Below are 16,994 nucleotides of genomic sequence, written 5' to 3' on the forward strand. Positions count from 1 at the left end.
GATTCATGGATTTTACCTGGGATATCAGCTCTAAGATTTGTGCACGGGTAGATGGAAGATTTACTAAGTCTACATCTGTCAAAAGGTGAGCAATGCAAGATTGTCCACACTCACTCATCCTATTCAAGGTCTTTGTCAACCATGTGTTAGATGGCACCATAAGGGATTGTCTCAGTACATCCGTTCCAGGAATTTCCAAAAGAACTGGGAGTTTCTTTTCTGTTATTGGTGGGGATCTAGTGAGCTCCCCACTGACCATCTAGAGCAATGGGCTCAGCAATAGGATTTGGTTGTGGGTGCCTCCCAAATACAGCGCATTGTTTTTCTCCAGTGACAGCCAAGTCCTGATGGAGGTTAAACTTGTGGCATACAAGAGCTATCCAGACAATTCTTCATGGTTCAGAGTTCCTAGACAATGTAATGCAAGATCTTCCTTCAAATCTAGCTGTGAGATGGGTAGGTGGCAAAAAAGGCAAATGATTGGAGGGAGAGTGCGTGCCGTTTATACTGGTCTGTTGCTTAACACCTTAGGGATATCAGCTCCGCTGTGGGCAAATCTCTATCCCGAAACCTCTTGCATGAGGATCAGAAATTAGCTAATGAAGAAACTGAGGTTTGGGAAAGTGTTATGGATGAAAACATGATTGTACTTCTAGTGCTTGGGTACCTTCATTGGATTACAGAGTGCAAAGCAGTTACTTCTGAAGTTCTGTATGTCTAATTGGTGGAATGGTGGTGTGTGTCCATGTTTTGGTCAGGAGGATGGTGGAAATACACTCACATTCCATGGGGAGTTCTTCCGCTACCTACCGCCCATCTAGTGAGGGCTAAAACACACGCTCATTAGCTAATGGCCAAATAGTGACTATCCCCAGGGCGGGCGTTGGGGGAAGAGAAGAAAAATGAGAAAGGAAGGTTAAGTGTCTCTTTGAGGTCAAGTTTCAGCCATTGAGCAGTAAATGACGTTACAAGTCTTTCTAGCTTAATTACTTCAATAATGTTGAAGTTCAAACTAGCATAGCTGTTTGTGGATTGTCTAAGTTAAGGTATCACCAAAGGGACGGTGACCACTGGTTTTGAAGGAGGAATGAAGCATCTTCTTTCTTGTGGCCAGATATAAGAATAATACTTGCAAGGCTGGCCCCTTCCACTAGCCTCTCCCAGGAGATTACAAGACTCCCGGTGGTGTGGGGAGTGTATTTATTGAGAAGCACTGGACATCACAGCTCTATGGGACAGGCTAGATGGAGTAGTAAGTCTTTTCCTGTCTGACCTTTTTCGTTTGTTCGTAAAATGGGTGCTGGTGCATTTCTCTGTAGATCCCTGGAACTGAATTTCAGGATTTTATTTCACGTAAAATAATGAAGTACTGTTTCTCTTTTAGATATGAATGCACTGATTAAAGTAGGGGCCAAAGAGAAGTCTAGCCTTAAAAGAGTTAATAATGGAAAAGTAGTAACATTTTCCAAAGCCTTTGAAGCAGAGGAGGAAGCGGAATAAATATCACAACATGAGCACAGGTATCTGTTGCATCACAAGCTGCTTGCAGCGATACCAACTGTTCAACCTGTCCCATTGCCCAGAACACTCAGGACTCATTTCGACACCTTATTCAATATTTTAATAGGCATAGCCAATAATAAAATGAGCGCTAAAGATGATTTTCTTCAATAACAGCAGACAAGAGCCGGATTCAGAATTCTTGGGCTTTGGACCCCCCCACACACCCAATCCATTAAAACATAAACACATAGTAAAATGCATGAAGGTCTGTAGAATGTTTACACGCTGCATTAATAATAAAGCAAATCATATCACAACATACTACGCTTAATGAAACTGATCAAGCGGCTGTATTCAGTTTTTCTGCATTATGATGAGTTTTACCAAAGCCCCATACGTTCTGGGCCCTGGGTATGGGCCACATAGGTCTGTGCGTTAATCTGTACCTGAAGGCAGACTGGTCTTAAAATCCACCTGGATAGCAAGGTACTGAAAAGCTTAATTTCTAAATATTTCACAAAGCTGAATGAGCCAAATTGAGGTAAGTCATCTGAAAAAAGTACAAAGTTATCACTGGGGTCTGATAACTAGGTAACCATGTGACCACATTTGACTCGCACTTCTCAAGACATAAAAAGTGTCGGAGAAAGGCCTTCTCTGAGCCAAGCAATTTGTTTTTATGGCTATAAAAGTTTTAAATGCAATAAGCTGTGAAGAATTAATAGAAGTGTAGTGAGGGATATCGATGAGTGGTGGCGTGTGACACTTCAGAAATATGGCAAATCCCAACTTTTCTACAGATAAATCCTGGCAACAATAGAGACGACTAAGACATCTGCAAACAAATTGAAGAGGGGATTGAGAGAAGCTACAAACAAGCCAGTGTGCACATCAGTGAACATAAAGAAAACAATGGACTCAGGAAAACAGCTCAGCTCAGATGTAGCTGGTGATGTCTAGCCAGAATAAGTCTCATTGAACCAAGGGATATACTTATGTACAGCTATACTTGCTGTGTGTTTCTTACACATACACAAGTGCATATGAACTGGCTACATAAGGAAAGCATTCAATTTTACTGTGTGTTCAATGGTTGCCGCACAGTTTATAATTCAGCTGGATAACATAGAAGTGGTCCAAACAAGATGGACTGTTGAATGTATGACAAAAATAGAGATTTGATGCACTGTTGCTTTCCTCTCACCACATGTCACAAGCAGATTTAATATTTACTTCCATTTTAATTCCCCAAATCTATCAGGTTTCTGAAAGCCAGTAATCACACTGAAGGCTCTAAATGATGCCCGACATTTAACTCTGTAGTTTATAGTTACTAGGGTCTTTTCTGGTGTAGCAGGGACTGTGGTAGACTATACAAGCGCCTTAGAGATATCTTAAATTGGTGATAGTAAATTAATTTAAATTAATTAAAGGGTAAGTCATGCCAGGAGAGCCCAGCCCCGTGATGTGCTCCTCTTGCTCCATGTGGGAATTCAGGGACACTGCCCCTGATGACGTGTGCAGGAAATGCAGCCATCTGCAGCTACTAGCAGACCGCATTGAGGTGCTGGAGATGCGGGTGGATGGGTTGTGGAGCATTCACGATGCTGAGAAGTTCGTGGATAGCACGTTTAGTGAGTTGGTCACACCGCAGGGAAGGGTTGCACAGGAAGAAAGGAAAGGGGTGACCATCAGGCGGAGCAATAGAAGTAGGCAGGTAGTGCAGAAAACCCCTGTGACCATTCCCCTCTCAAACAGGTATACCGATTTGGATACTGTTGAGGGGGATGACTCACCAGGGGAAGGCAGCAGCAGCAGCCAGCTTCCTGGCACTGGGGGTGCTCCTGCTGCCCAGGAAGGGAGGAAAAAGAGTGGGAGAGCAATAGTGGTAGGGGATTCTATAGTCAGGGGAACAGATAGGCGTTTCTGTGGCCGTAGACGTGAATCCAGGATGGTTTGTTGCCTCCCTGGTGCCAGGGTCAAGGATGTCACTGAGCGGCTGCAGGGCATTCTGGAGGGGGAGGGTGAACAGCCAGAGGTCGTGGTCCACATTGGTACCAACGACATAGGTAAAAAGAGGGATGAGGTCCTGCAGCAAGAATTTAGGGAGCTAGGGGCAAGATTAAGGAGCAGGACCTCAAAGGTTGTAATCTCTGGATTACTCCCGGTGCCACGTGCTAGTGAGTATAGGAATAGGAGGATAGAACAGATGAATGCGTGGCTAAAGGGATGGTGCAGGAGGGAGGGCTTTAGTTTCCTGGATCACTGGGTCTGCTTCTGGGAAAGGTGGGACTTGTACAAGTCGGACGGTTTACGCCTGAACCAGAGGGGAACCAATATCCTTGCGGGGAGGTTTGCTAGCACTGCTGGGGGGGGTTTAAACTAACTCGGCAGGGGGATGGGATGCAGAGTGGAGCTATAGTAGGGGGTGATGTACAGCCAAATACGGAGGAAAAAACAAGTCAGCAGGGAAGGCAGAGCAAATATGTGAAGGCAAAAGGGAATATGGCAGGGCTGGAAGGCATTTATTTTAATGCAAGGAGTCTTGCAAATAAGGTGGATGAACTGAAGTTGTTGTTGAACACATGGGAGTACGATATTGTTGCTATCACGGAGACATGGTTGAGGGAGGGTCAGGACTGGCAGCTCAATATTCCGGGGTATAGAATCTTCAGGCGAGATAGAGGGGGGTGTAAAAGGGGAGGGGGTGTTGCAATATTAATTAAGGAGTCAATTACTGCTGTAAGGAGGGATGATATATTTGCGGGTTCCTCTAATGAGGCCATATGGGTAGAACTTAAAAACAAAAAGGGGGCAAGCACTTTGCTGGGAGTGTACTATAGGCCTCCAAACAGTCAGGGGGAGATAGAGGAACAGATATGTAGGCAAATCTCAGAAAAGTGTGAAAATAATAGGGTAATAATAGTGGGGGATTTCAACTTCCCCAATATAAATTGGGATAGTCAGAGTGTGAAAGGCTTAGAGGGTGCAAAATTCTTAAAGTGCATCCAGGAGAGCTTTTTGAGCCAACATGTAGAAAGTCCTACAAGAGAGGGGGCGGTACTGGACCTAATTCTTGGGAATGTAGCCGGGCAGGTGGTGGAAGTGTCTGTAGGAGAGCATTTTGGCGATAGTGACCATAATTCGGTGAGATTTAAGGTGGTCATGGAAAAAGACAAAGACGGCGCGGAAATAAGGGTTCTAAATTGGGGGAAGGCCGATTTTAATAAGATAAGGCAGGATCTGGCCAAAGTGGACTGGGAGCAGCTACTTATAGGAAAATCCACATCAAAACAGTGGGAGGCTTTCAGAAGGGAAATAGAGAGAGTACAACACCAACATGTTCCTGTAAAGGTCAAGGGTGGGACCAACAAGCAAAGGGAACCTTGGATGACAAGGAATATACAAAAATGCATTAGGAAAAAAAGGGGGGCTTTTGGCAGTTACAAAAGACGGAGGAAGCCCTAGAGGAGTATAAAAGGTGCAGGGGCATACTTAAAAAGGAAATTAGGAGGGCGAGGAGGGGCCATGAAATAACACTGGCGAGCAAAATAAAGGAAAATCCTAAGATGTTTTATAAGTATATTAAGGGCAAGAGGATAACCAGGGAAAGGGTAGGGCCCATTAGGGACCAAAGTGGCAAGCTGTGTGTAGAGCCAGATGAAGTAGGTGGGGTTTTAAATGAATTTTTTGCCTCTGTGTTCACTATGGAAAAAGACGATGTAGACATAGAAGTCGGGCAAGGGGACTGTGACATACTTGAACATATTAGCATCGAGAGGGAGGAGGTACTAGCGGTTTTAGCAGGCCAAAAAGTGGATAAATCCCCAGGCCCGGACGAGATGTATCCCAGGCTGTTGTGTGAGGCAAAGGAGGAGATTGCAGGGGCTCTGACACAAATTTTCAGAACCTCTCTGGCCACAGGGGATGTACCAGAGGACTGGAGAACAGCTAACGTAGTACCATTATTCAAGAAGGGTAGCAGGGATAAACCAGGGAATTACAGTCCAGTGAGCCTAGCATCTGTGGTAGGGAAATTATTGGAAAAAATTCTGAGGGACAAAATTAGTCTCCACTTGGAGAGGCAAGGATTAATCGGGGATAGTCAGCATGGCTTTGTCAAGGGTAAATCATGTCTGACCAATCTGATTGAATTTTTCGAGGGGGTGACTAGGTGTGTGGATGAGGGAAATGCTGTGGATGTGGTTTACATGGACTTCAGTAAAGCTTTTGACAAAGTCCCGCATAGGAGACTGGTCAAGAAGGTAAGAGCCCATGGGATCCAGGGGGCCTTGGCGCGTTGGATCCTAAACTGGCTGAGTGGCAGGAGGCAGAGGGTGATGGTCGAAGGTTGCTTTTGTGACTGGAAGCCTGTGTCCAGTGGGGTACCTCAGGGATCGGTGCTGGGTCCCTTGCTGTTTGTGATCTACATTAATGATTTGGATGAGAATGTAAAAGGTATGATCAGTAAGTTCGCGGATGACACGAAAATTGGTGGGGTGGTAAATTGCGAGGAGGAAAGCCTCAGGCTACAGGACGATATTAACGGGTTGGTCAGATGGGCGGAAAAGTGGCAAATGGAATTTAACCCTGAAAAGTGCGAGGTGATGCATTTTGGACGGACAAATAAGGCAAGGGAATACACAATGAGTGGTAGGACCCTAGGAAGTACAGAGGGTCAGAGGGACCTTGGTGTACATGTACATAGGTCCCTGAAGGCAGCGGAACAGGTAGATAAGGTGGTTAAAAAGGCATATGGGATACTTGCCTTCATTAGCAGAGGCATAGAATATAAGAGCAGGGAGGTTATGATGGAGCTGTACAAAACGCGGGTGAGGCCACAGCTGGAGTACTGTGTGCAGTTCTGGTCGCCTCACTATAGGAAGGATGTGATTGCTTTGGAGAGGGTGCAGAGAAGATTCACCAGGATGTTACCTGGGATGGAGCGCCTCAGCTATGAAGAAAGACTAAACAGGCTGGGGTTGTTTTCCTTGGAGCAAAGGAGGCTGAGGGGGGACCTGATTGAGGTGTACAAAATGATGAGGGGCATAGATAGGGTAGATAAAGAGGAACTTTTCCCCTTAGTAGGGGGGTCAATAACAAGGGGACATAGATTCAGGGTAAGGGGCAGGAGATTTAGAGGGGATTTGAGGAGGAACTTTTTCACCCAGAGGGTGGTTGGAAGCTGGAACTCACTGCCTGAAAGGGTGGTAGAGGCAGGAACCCTCACAACATTCAAGAAGCATTTGGATGGGCACTTGAAATGCCATTGCATACAAGGCTATGGACCAAATGCTGGAAAATGGGATTAGACTGGACAGGGATTGATGGACGGCGCAGACACGATGGGCCGAAGGGCCTCTTTCTGCGCTGTAAAACTCTATGACTCTATGAGCACTAACGCTTGCTTTGTGAAAGTTGCTTGAACACAGAGGTGAAATTCACTGGTATTTCCTACTTGGTACAATGTGCATTAATACTCTGAAGTTTCTTACTGAGTAGTGGCAGTGGTGCCTGTCTGTAAAGGGCAGCCAGTGTTGTATTTCTTTAAAGCTCTATGTTGTGTATTTCTTTAAAGCTCTATGTTGTGTATGAAGTGTTACATCGGCAGCCAGAAGCAACTGCCCAAGGGACTGAGGTTCTCAAAATTGATCCCTGTAGCTACCAAGAGCTTGAAAAGCTCAAAAGAATCTGTGCTAGGTCATAGCAGACAAGCCCACCTCTGGCCCAACATTTCCTGCAACTCTCCTTCAGGATAAAGGAGGTTAACTCCATGCCTCCCAACAGCATCCTGGCCCTGGGCCAGAGAGGTGAGAATGTGGAACTCGCTACCACAAGGAGTGGTTAAGGTGAATAGCATAGATGCATTTAAGGGGAAGCTAGATAAGTACATGAAAGAGAAAGGAATAGAAGGATATGTTGATAGGGCGAGATAAAGTAGGGTGGGCGGAGGCTCATGTGGAGCATGTAAACTCTAAGTAATTCTATGTAAGTGATGCTTAACTCTGCATTTGAACTTCTACAACAGAAGAACAGTTCTGGGCAATGATTTAGCCCACAGAGAATGTGATAACATTCTCCACTTGATACTTGATGTGCCACACAGATGTTTTGGATTTATACAGAATACTGAAGAGCTGCTTTTGCAATTCTCCCATTCCTGACATAAACAGAGATCTGTTTTGACATTTCTGCCATTTGGAACAAATAATTTGCAGACACCCTGGGGTATCAGTACTTTGAATGATACTTAAATATTCTGACCTTTAAAATCACTTCTTTTAAGTGTGGTAACTTAGCCCATCACATAAGCATGGTGTGAATATGGTGCAGGTATACAATGTAGCAGCTATTGAGAAAGGCTGGCATAAATAATAGCATCACATGACAGACCTAATACCAGCATTTTCCAGCACATTACTGAGGCACAAATAAATAAATATTTAAAGACAAATCCTCTTCATTTTGTCACGATTAAATCTCATAAGGGGAGTATATCTGTAAGCAGTCTAATCCTAATGTAAAACAGACTTGCACCAGAAGAACTGCCTAAATACAGCAAAGAGAAATACGTTTAGAATATTTTAGAAATTTTCTGCAACATGAAGATCAAACTTAATGACACAGTTTCATTATCACAACAGCAAATTGTGCTTCACCTTTACATCATCTTTTGTAGCAACAGGGAAAACAAGCAACATTGATTTTCTTTTTTTTTTTAAGTTGTAGAAATTGTCCAAAATGCAGCCCCACAGTCATTTAAAACAGAGTAGAATTTGAATTTAATCCACACACAAATTACTCTTAGCATTTAAAAAAATAATTTATCACATCTGCCCTCAAAATGGCCAACATTAAATAATAGAACTGTGAAGTTGCAGAGTGCAGTGTCACGCTACCTGAAGGAACCAAAGAGCTTGCCTCTGTCAGATCAGGCAGCTGTCAAATGCTTCAGCAATACTCAGTCAACTTTTAACCAAAATCACAGCTCAACAAATGTTCAAAACAAAGGTTGTTGTCTTTTGACAACCAATGTCAGATTGTGGAGATGGGACCTTATAGCGGGAAAACACCCAACATGTTTACAAGTTATTGATATGAAGAACTTATCACTGGCACGAAGAACATTTTCAGTGCAAAAGCAGATTAACATGTCGCCTGTGAGCGAGCTATGCTCGAACTTTACACAGAGACCTGCAGACAACAAATGTGTAGGACTGACACCCATTTATTTGTGAGTTTACAATTCTGCTGCTGGGAAAATGGAGGCAGGCTTAGCAGTGTAAATTCAGTGAGGTAGCCCACCGACACCACTCCCCCAGAACCTGACACAAAAAGCTGTAGAGTTCGGTTTAAACAGGTCCCTCTCATTATATTGTAACGAGCACCACCTGCACCTTCCATAAACCTGTTTTTAGCATGTTTGCACGGAATTCGTCTTATTACTGATGGGTCGAATGGCCTCCTTCTGCGCTGCAAGATTAGAGAGATTTTAAGAACAAGGGAGCATTTCTAGCACTTCACTTGGTCACCGAGAGCTGGAAGGTATGTCTTACAGAGAGTGGGGTTTTATTTTGTTCTACTTTGAAACAGGGCTATGTGGAACGAGCAAGGCAGTGAGATTAGTTTTGGATTGCTTTAGGAAAGAGCTGGTAGACATGATGGATCGAATGGCCTCCTTCTGTGCTGTAAACTTCTATAACACCTCTTAACTTTGCTAAGTTATAGTGGACATCTTGTCAGTATGACGGTGAGATGCAGCAGGTTATGATAACTAGTGTAATGGAGAAATCCTGTGTTACTGATGGCACTTTTAAGCACCAGGTTGACTCCTACTATTTCTTTAGAGTGATGACAGGATTTCAAGGCACTTTGACCTATTGAGTGTTTCAAGTATCTTGTGTTTTAATTTCAAATTTCAAACATCTGCAGTTTTTTTTTTGCTTTCTGCAAATATACTGATTAATCAAAGCACAGAGACCAGGAACATTGGCAATATGGTCTGGGGAAATGTTTAGAAATGAACTATTCAAATAGAGTTGACCACAGCTTGCTGTACAGGGCTACTGGGAGTGGACATTAGCCTATAGGAGATTTAGAAATAGTCCATTCATTACTCTTCTCTCATCTCTCTAATCTTGCAGTATTCCTAGCGTAGAGTCGAAATTCAGAGACAGAAACATAAGACTGTCATGTCTAATCCCACTCTCCTGATTGCACTCCACACCCTTTATCACTCATTTTCAAGCATCTATTCCTAACAGAATTTACAGGCCCTGCTTCAACAACAATCAGTGGCAAGAGACTTCCACATTATAACCACTCACTATGTAAAGACATTTTTTTCTAACCTCCTCTTTAACTCTGTGATCATCATTTTAAATTTGATCTGAAATTAAATCTCGTTCATGTCTTATGAACCAGTGGAAAGAATCTTTAAGCCATGTGAGTGTGAGGTGGGGGAGGGTCTTTATTCCCTTTCCTTCAACCGGCAATCTGGCCTGACAAACTTCTCTGACTTTTGGAAAAAAGTGATACAGATAAAGTAGATAATAGCACTCCCTAAGATCTGGTTTATTTAGACTAAGAAAGCTTTGGCCAAAGTTCCACATGAAAAACATCCAATTAAACTAAAAGCCACAGGATTTGTGGATTACATATGGCACTGAATAAGAAACTGTTTAGAAAGAGTACTCATGAGAGGGGTTTGAGTAAAGATCAACAAAAGCCAGTGTTTGGGCCTCTACTGTTTCTAATCTATATAAATGACAGGTACCAAAACCAACTATAAGTTGGTCAAATTTGTTAATGACAAAATCAGAGAAGCAGAGACACAAAGATGCTGCAAAATATTAACAGAAGGAATGAAGCGAGTTATACAGTTGGGGAGAGACATGGCAAATTAAATTTAGCGCGGATGAATGTAAAGTATTACATGTAGGCTAAACAATGTGGGATAGAAGTATATAATGAAATAAATTGCATTAGCATAGGGAATTAGAAGAGAACTTTGAAGTAACAGTATACTCATCACTTTCAATATCCAAACAAGGTACGCAGCAATTAAAATGAGGACTAATTGAACAAGACTAATTAGCATCAATCTTTTTAAATTGAGAAACCAAGGTGAGGGACCAAAACTCTCAGAGCAGGACACCACCAATGCTGAAAACAGTAAAAGACAAGGTTAATCAGAAGTAAAATATAAACCTGTAAAGTTATGTTAAGTCTTTATAATGCTGTGGTCAGACTACAATTAGAATAGTGTACACAGCTTTGGTACAATCGTCATCTTCCAATTAGGCACTTTGCAGCCTTCTGGACTCAATATCGAGTTCAGCAATTTCAGATCATAACCTCGGCCCCATTACATTTTTACTTATATATTTTTTTCCACCCCTTTGTTTTGGGTTTTACCTTCCCCCCCCCCCTTTCCTTTTTTTTCTCTCTCCCACATGGCAGCTGTCTCTCAGCTTCACACCTAATCTGAGCCGTCTTTTGTCTCCACTGTCCTATTACCATCTCGTCTGGTTTTGAATACCTCTTAATGTCTCTTTACTTCTTTTGTTCTATCGCAGCCCTGCCTTCGATCTATTTCATTTCCTTTCCAGTTTTGAAAAAGGTTCACCCGAAAAGTCGACTCTAATTTCTCTCCACGGATGTTGCCTGGCCTGCTGAGTTTTTCCAGCATTTTCTGTTGTTATTTCCATAAAAATATATACTTGCAATAGAAAGGGCACAGAGAAGAGCAACAATACTGATCTGAAAGGGATGAGCTGCATGGAAAGAGTATAGGAACTTAAGCTAAACAGTCTAAAAGGTGGCAGTTAAGAGGGGGACGGGGATTTCAAAGTATATGAAAAGATATAAATAAGGCAAACTTGGGTAATTAGTAAATATAAGTAAGCCAAGAAAGGAGAGGAATTAATAAAAAGTAAAACAGATACCAGGAAAAACTTCTTTAGTCAGAGTGATAAATGCTTCGAACAAACTACCAAGCCATACAATAGAGTTATCCAAACTACATTGAATTGCATGATGAGTGTGTTAATGCACCAGAGGGATTAGCTTCGATAGACTGTATAAAAGCCTTTCATCATCCCTAACTTTTCTTAAGTTTTATCTAAGTATTTTGTTAAATTAGGTTAGTACACATCAGGACTGTTAACAGGTGTGATATGGCTACAGAGGACACACCCACTATCACCTCTTAAACCTCAATTTTCTTCCCAAGTCAAATGCTCGACATATGCTTGTTTGACTGACTTGGATCTAAACATTTATGGAATGAGGTACAGATTCCTAAAATGACTTAATAGGCCAAATGTAGTCTTTTGTCTAAAATTTACAAAACCAGAACACTAAATTAAGTATTTCTAACCCTGAGCATACATAAGAGAACAGATTAAAACTATAGTTACAGTAGAAAGCATAGAATGAAACAATACTTTGCTTAGACCATGCAAAATCTGCTCCATTGTGGACTCTTACCCCCACCCAATTAATCTTCGAATGAAGGAAAGGTTGACCCTTGCTCTCCACCCTGCCCAAGAACATCCAGTTTAATATCACCTAATCACTACTACTTAGATTTACCTGGTGTTCCTCCAATTCCTTTCAGCCTTAGGTATTGCCATCCACTTTGGTCTTACCCCTTCTCTTAGATTTTGAATAAAACAAATTTAATCTGAAATTCTTCAAGTTTAGCACTTCTACTGAAGGGTTCAATGGCTCAATTAGTATCCCGCACTGAAAGAAAACTGCAGCTGTCAAAGAGCACCTGCATGTGTTTCGATAATACATGGAGAATATGGTGGAAAAATCACAACATATCGACAAGAAAAGGGAAGAAATGACCCATGTTTCTGTTTCTAGCTAGTAATACCCGTTAAACTAGGAAGAAAATCGCAGGGCTATGGCAAAAGAGCAGGGAGAGTGGGACTAATTGAATAGCTCTTTCAAAGAGCCGCAATGGCTGTATGATTCTATGTTTCTATGAAAATGACAATGATCGTAAGACTAGGGATAGCTAGTTATCGTAGGTTAGACGACCCTTCGAAAATATACAAATCAGATCCCCTCGAGGCAGACTGGAACTACTGAGGTGGTAGGCCAGGATTGATAGGTACCAATATAAAGAATGTACTGAATGAGATTTGTTTGGATTGTATGAGGTTGTGGAATGATGTATGTATGGGCTTGAATATTTTAGTTTAGTTTTTCTGACAGTTTTCCCTCCTTTCCATAAGAACATAAGAATTAGGAGCAGGAGTAGGCCATACAGCCTGCTCCACATTCAATAAGATCATGGCTGATCTTCTACCTCAACTCCACTTTCTCGCCCTATCCCTATATCCCTTGATTCCCTTATCTTCTCCTGAAGGTATTGACATGTTCGGGTATAATCTCACTCTCACTAACCCAGTGGGGGCTGAGGCCAATTATTGGACTCCTAATGTTGTGCCAACTGGCATCAACTACCTCAGCAGAGACCAGGGATTGATCCTGTGACTTTGAGTGGTTGAGCTGGTTAATGCTTTAACAAGTCAGCCATTGAGGCAGCCCCAGCGAGAAACATTCATTAAAAAATCAATACAATTGCGCAAGTTTCACCCCAATTCTAAACTCTATTCAGATGGTATTAATCCTAAAAATAATGCAACCAGCAGATAAATCATCTAATGTCACTGAGTAATGGAACCCTGTGACACTAATATTAATGTAGTGCTATAATCAGATGTAATGCTCAATTAAGTAGTTTTACTTTACAAAATATGTCAACAACCATACAAATGATGTCAATGTTTCAGTGTTCATGCTGTTTCCTGTTCAGAGACAGATTTCTGTTTAGATCTGCTCATAAATGAAGAGTAATGTGATTGCACTTACTGTGGTTTTGTCAATGTGATCCTGCAAGGAGTCAATAAGCAGGTCACCTACAGGCTGCCAGTCGGTACGGACACTCTCAGCTGTTATCAAATGGGCCTCAAGGTCATCCATAGCTGTTTGTAGTTCTTTAAATTTCTCCAGGGCCTTTTCCACCTGTTTCTGCCAGCTGCTTGCGTGGTTGTTCAGCTGCTCCCAATTTTCCTTCACTTCTGTCGACTGTTTGCGCACGGCTTTGGCGATTTTCTGGGCTCTCTCTTCTGGGGTAGGCTCTAGAATTGTACAGACTCAATTACTGATCAACCTTCCACTGCACACAGATTCTTTAAAACCTCCATTTTCTTCCTAAACCCCTCTCCTTCAAAGGTCACTTGCCATCCTCTCTTGGAATGAAGGTAGGGCAGTATGGGACTGAAGGTTTGGTTACAGACACATCAATGACAAACCCCGATTAGCCAGCAGGTGGTGTGACGGGCAGTGTCAGTTTTTCCTAAATTTGGAGAGGCAGAGAGGATCAGTACAGAGGATAACAAAATTCATTGGGTATTTGCAATTTTTGGCTACTGAAGGGAAGTTTAAAAAAGTGAATAAAGGGGTATAACATAAATATTTGAAAAAGCCTTTCAGAACTTCTTTTCACAAGGATTATAGAGCAAATATGCAGCACACACCAACTTTTATCTTTTAGGAGTTGCAAGTGAAATTATTAAATGAGGTTATTAAATCCTCCTAATTTTCCCCGTAAAGATTTCCCTAGGCTGCTCACCGAATTAAGCTGAGGGGGCAGACAGTTTCAGACAATTTATGAAATCTATGTTTCAAATCTATTCATTTGAATAACGTATTGTATATAATCCTTCATTGTCAATTAATCTTACAATGTTGTTTGCACAGAGATAGTGTTCCAGGAGACTGATTGGTTTTATAGTGTTTACCCAATTATATTTAGCATGTCCATGTTCAATGCTCCAGTAATGATTCAAATACCAATAAGGGGAGCAAATGGCACCGTTAACATTTCAAACAACTTATCTATGTAGGAATAGTGAAATGTGTCAAATTCAAACCTCTGCTGCTGCTAAACATATTACGACCTTAAAGGGTCACAAACAGCAATAAATTTCAAACATTATGTAAAAAAAAACTATAATTTGCTCAACGGGACATTTGTGTGAAGCACATCGTCCAAAAAGACATTATATGACTTCTCTATTAGAGGAGGCATAGTCAATACAGGAGAGATCACATATCGGAGATCATTATAAAGTGAGTGCCAATTGTATTGACACATTCTCGCACCAAGTTCTCCTCAAGTTGTCTTAAATTGGAAACTCTTGGAAAGAATCAATAATAATTTATGGCAGTTTCCATAGAAACATAATGACATATGCAGTGAAAACAAGTCAATGAGCATCTGGAAGACAAAGATGGAATCTTTCACCAGAATCCGAAGGTTCAGCTGTCAGATGCTAATTGACCTGCTGCCGTCTTTCCAATATTTCCTGTTTTATTTATTTCGGATTTATAGCTTTTTTTTGTACTTCATTATACAAACAATTCGGGGAAGAATGCTATGGTTAGCACAATTGGTATTTCCCAAGTGGTGCCTGAAATACTCCAATTGCCTCTGCTAATTATGAAAAGTGAAAGAGAAAACTGCGAGAGAAAAAAATCAACATGAAGTACCTGAGTGTTTTGTCTGACTTCAGCGGAGGCATTAACATTCTAGAGCAGTTTGGGTTAATTACTTGTCTATGACACTACCAGGAGTTGCATTCTTTAGGCTGGTTGTCATGGCAATGCTGAGACATCTGCCAAGCCTAGAACCCAAGGGACTGGCTGAGGACTGTGTGCAGAAACATAGTCAAATACCCAACAATGGCACTGTAAGGGTGCTTGAGTAAGCTGCAGTCAGAAATAGAACCACTCACCTCCAGAATGCTGGTTTGCAAACAGGGAAAATCTGCACTGTTTGACTTAAATAAATGTAAAATAAAAGCCATTTATGCTGTATGTTGATTATGTGTTCCTATAGAACTGAATACGAAAGATGAAATTACAGAATTGGGCTCAGGATTTGAAAATTGCACTGGAGATTCATTAACTGAAAGGGGCCATTCCTTCAGTAATGCCAATAAATACAATACCTGGCACAATTGGCACCGTAACAAAGGAGCAGGGCAATGCCTGCTATATAAAAGTAAAATAAAAATAATAGGTGACAGCTGGAATACTAAAATGGTTACAATCAACTACGACAATTCCAAATTACTTCCAGCGAATGGTTTTCTTTTTATGCATTCATATATTACAGGTATCTCTAATATTTTCATTTTAATAACTGTTACCCCAAAAATTATAAAGTATTTCCAACATTTAATGAATATTTTATCAAATCTACAATCAAAAACCTCTTGTAACGACAATCCCATCATCAGTTCTGAAGTCCTTGGAACTAAAAGCATTTTAACCCATGGGTTTGCTCTTGCATTATCCTTCGGTTCTCCACTCAGATGGGCCGGGTTGTCTTCGTCTGCACTGTAAACTTTTATGGTTCAATATGGGACCATGGGAGAGAACGGGGCAGAGGGATTCACTTTGGATTGCTCTAGCAGAGGTAGCACTGACAGAATAGGGTGAATGGCTTATTTCTGTGCTATAAACTTTTGAGGCCCCTGTAGCCCAGGTTTCTCTCAGCCAGTGGGCAGATGAAGGTAAAACTGCTCTTTTTTGTTGGATTAGTGGCCTAGTAAAATCTGTCTTTTCCTCAGTCTGAACACCTGCCACGTCGAACAGTGGCCAGTAAAAGTGTTGCATTGGTGCCAGTTCACTCCTTGTGAATTTTAAGCAGGTCACCGCCTCACCCACACCTATTACATAATGAAAGCATGAAGCAATAACATGGAGCACGCGCAGTGGCCAATACATCATCTGCACATTTCTTGGAATGTTGCTTGCCTCCAGTTTACAGATGGACCTGCGGCTAAATTTGAAAAACTACTGCCCGGGGGTCAACCTTCAGCTTGGAGCACAAAAGGCCCCGTTTTCTGCCAGCAAGTCCAGGAAAATCAGTCTCTCGCAGCCAGTTGGTTTTGTAACTTCAGTTCATGGAAAGAAGTCAATTACAAAGTCACAGCTGTTCAAATATCAGGAAACACTGTATTACTGGAATATTAACTCACTACAAACTAAAAACAAACAAAATACAATTTTAACTAAATATTAGTAGAGCTTCTGTGACATTGCTCACAGGTCGTCTGTGTTCATGAACAATAGTGAGCTATGTTTTTAGACTGGTCCCTGTCATTTAAGGCTACTGGTAAAGTATTCCCTGTCGAAAAAGTGGTCTAAATAGGCAAACGCAGGCAACATTTGCTACTTCTAAATTTAAGGTCACGTACTGAGATTACCAGTAGATGCATGTAAATTTCTGGCTCAATTTCAGAAGGACCGGAAATAAAGGTTCTAAATTGGGGGAAGGCTGATTTTAATAGGATAAGGCAGGATCTGGTCAAAATGGACTAGGATCAGCTACTTGTAGGAAAATCCGCATCGGAGCAATGGGAGGCTTTCAGAAGGGAGATTGAGATCATACAACGGCAACA

The 16,994-nt window shown here is 41.7% G+C and overlaps 1 protein-coding gene across 2 annotated transcripts in view; it reads right to left on the bottom strand.

The window, feature by feature from the left end:
* LOC147121352 (utrophin-like) overlaps positions 1-16,994 on the bottom strand; it is a 232,317-nt gene that overhangs the window by 167,777 nt on the left and 47,546 nt on the right. For both annotated transcript variants that reach the window (XM_085981551.1, XM_085981550.1), the window contains exon 5: positions 13,393-13,661. In XM_085981551.1, coding sequence (XP_085837677.1) covers positions 13,393-13,661 — 269 coding nt within the window. The remainder of the gene's footprint in view (positions 1-13,392; positions 13,662-16,994) is intronic.

This window comes from Somniosus microcephalus, chromosome 3 (genome assembly GCF_052327205.1).
Source record: "Somniosus microcephalus isolate GS21.2 chromosome 3, FLI_Smic_1.0, whole genome shotgun sequence".
NCBI classification, from domain to species: Eukaryota; Metazoa; Chordata; class Chondrichthyes; order Squaliformes; family Somniosidae; genus Somniosus; species Somniosus microcephalus.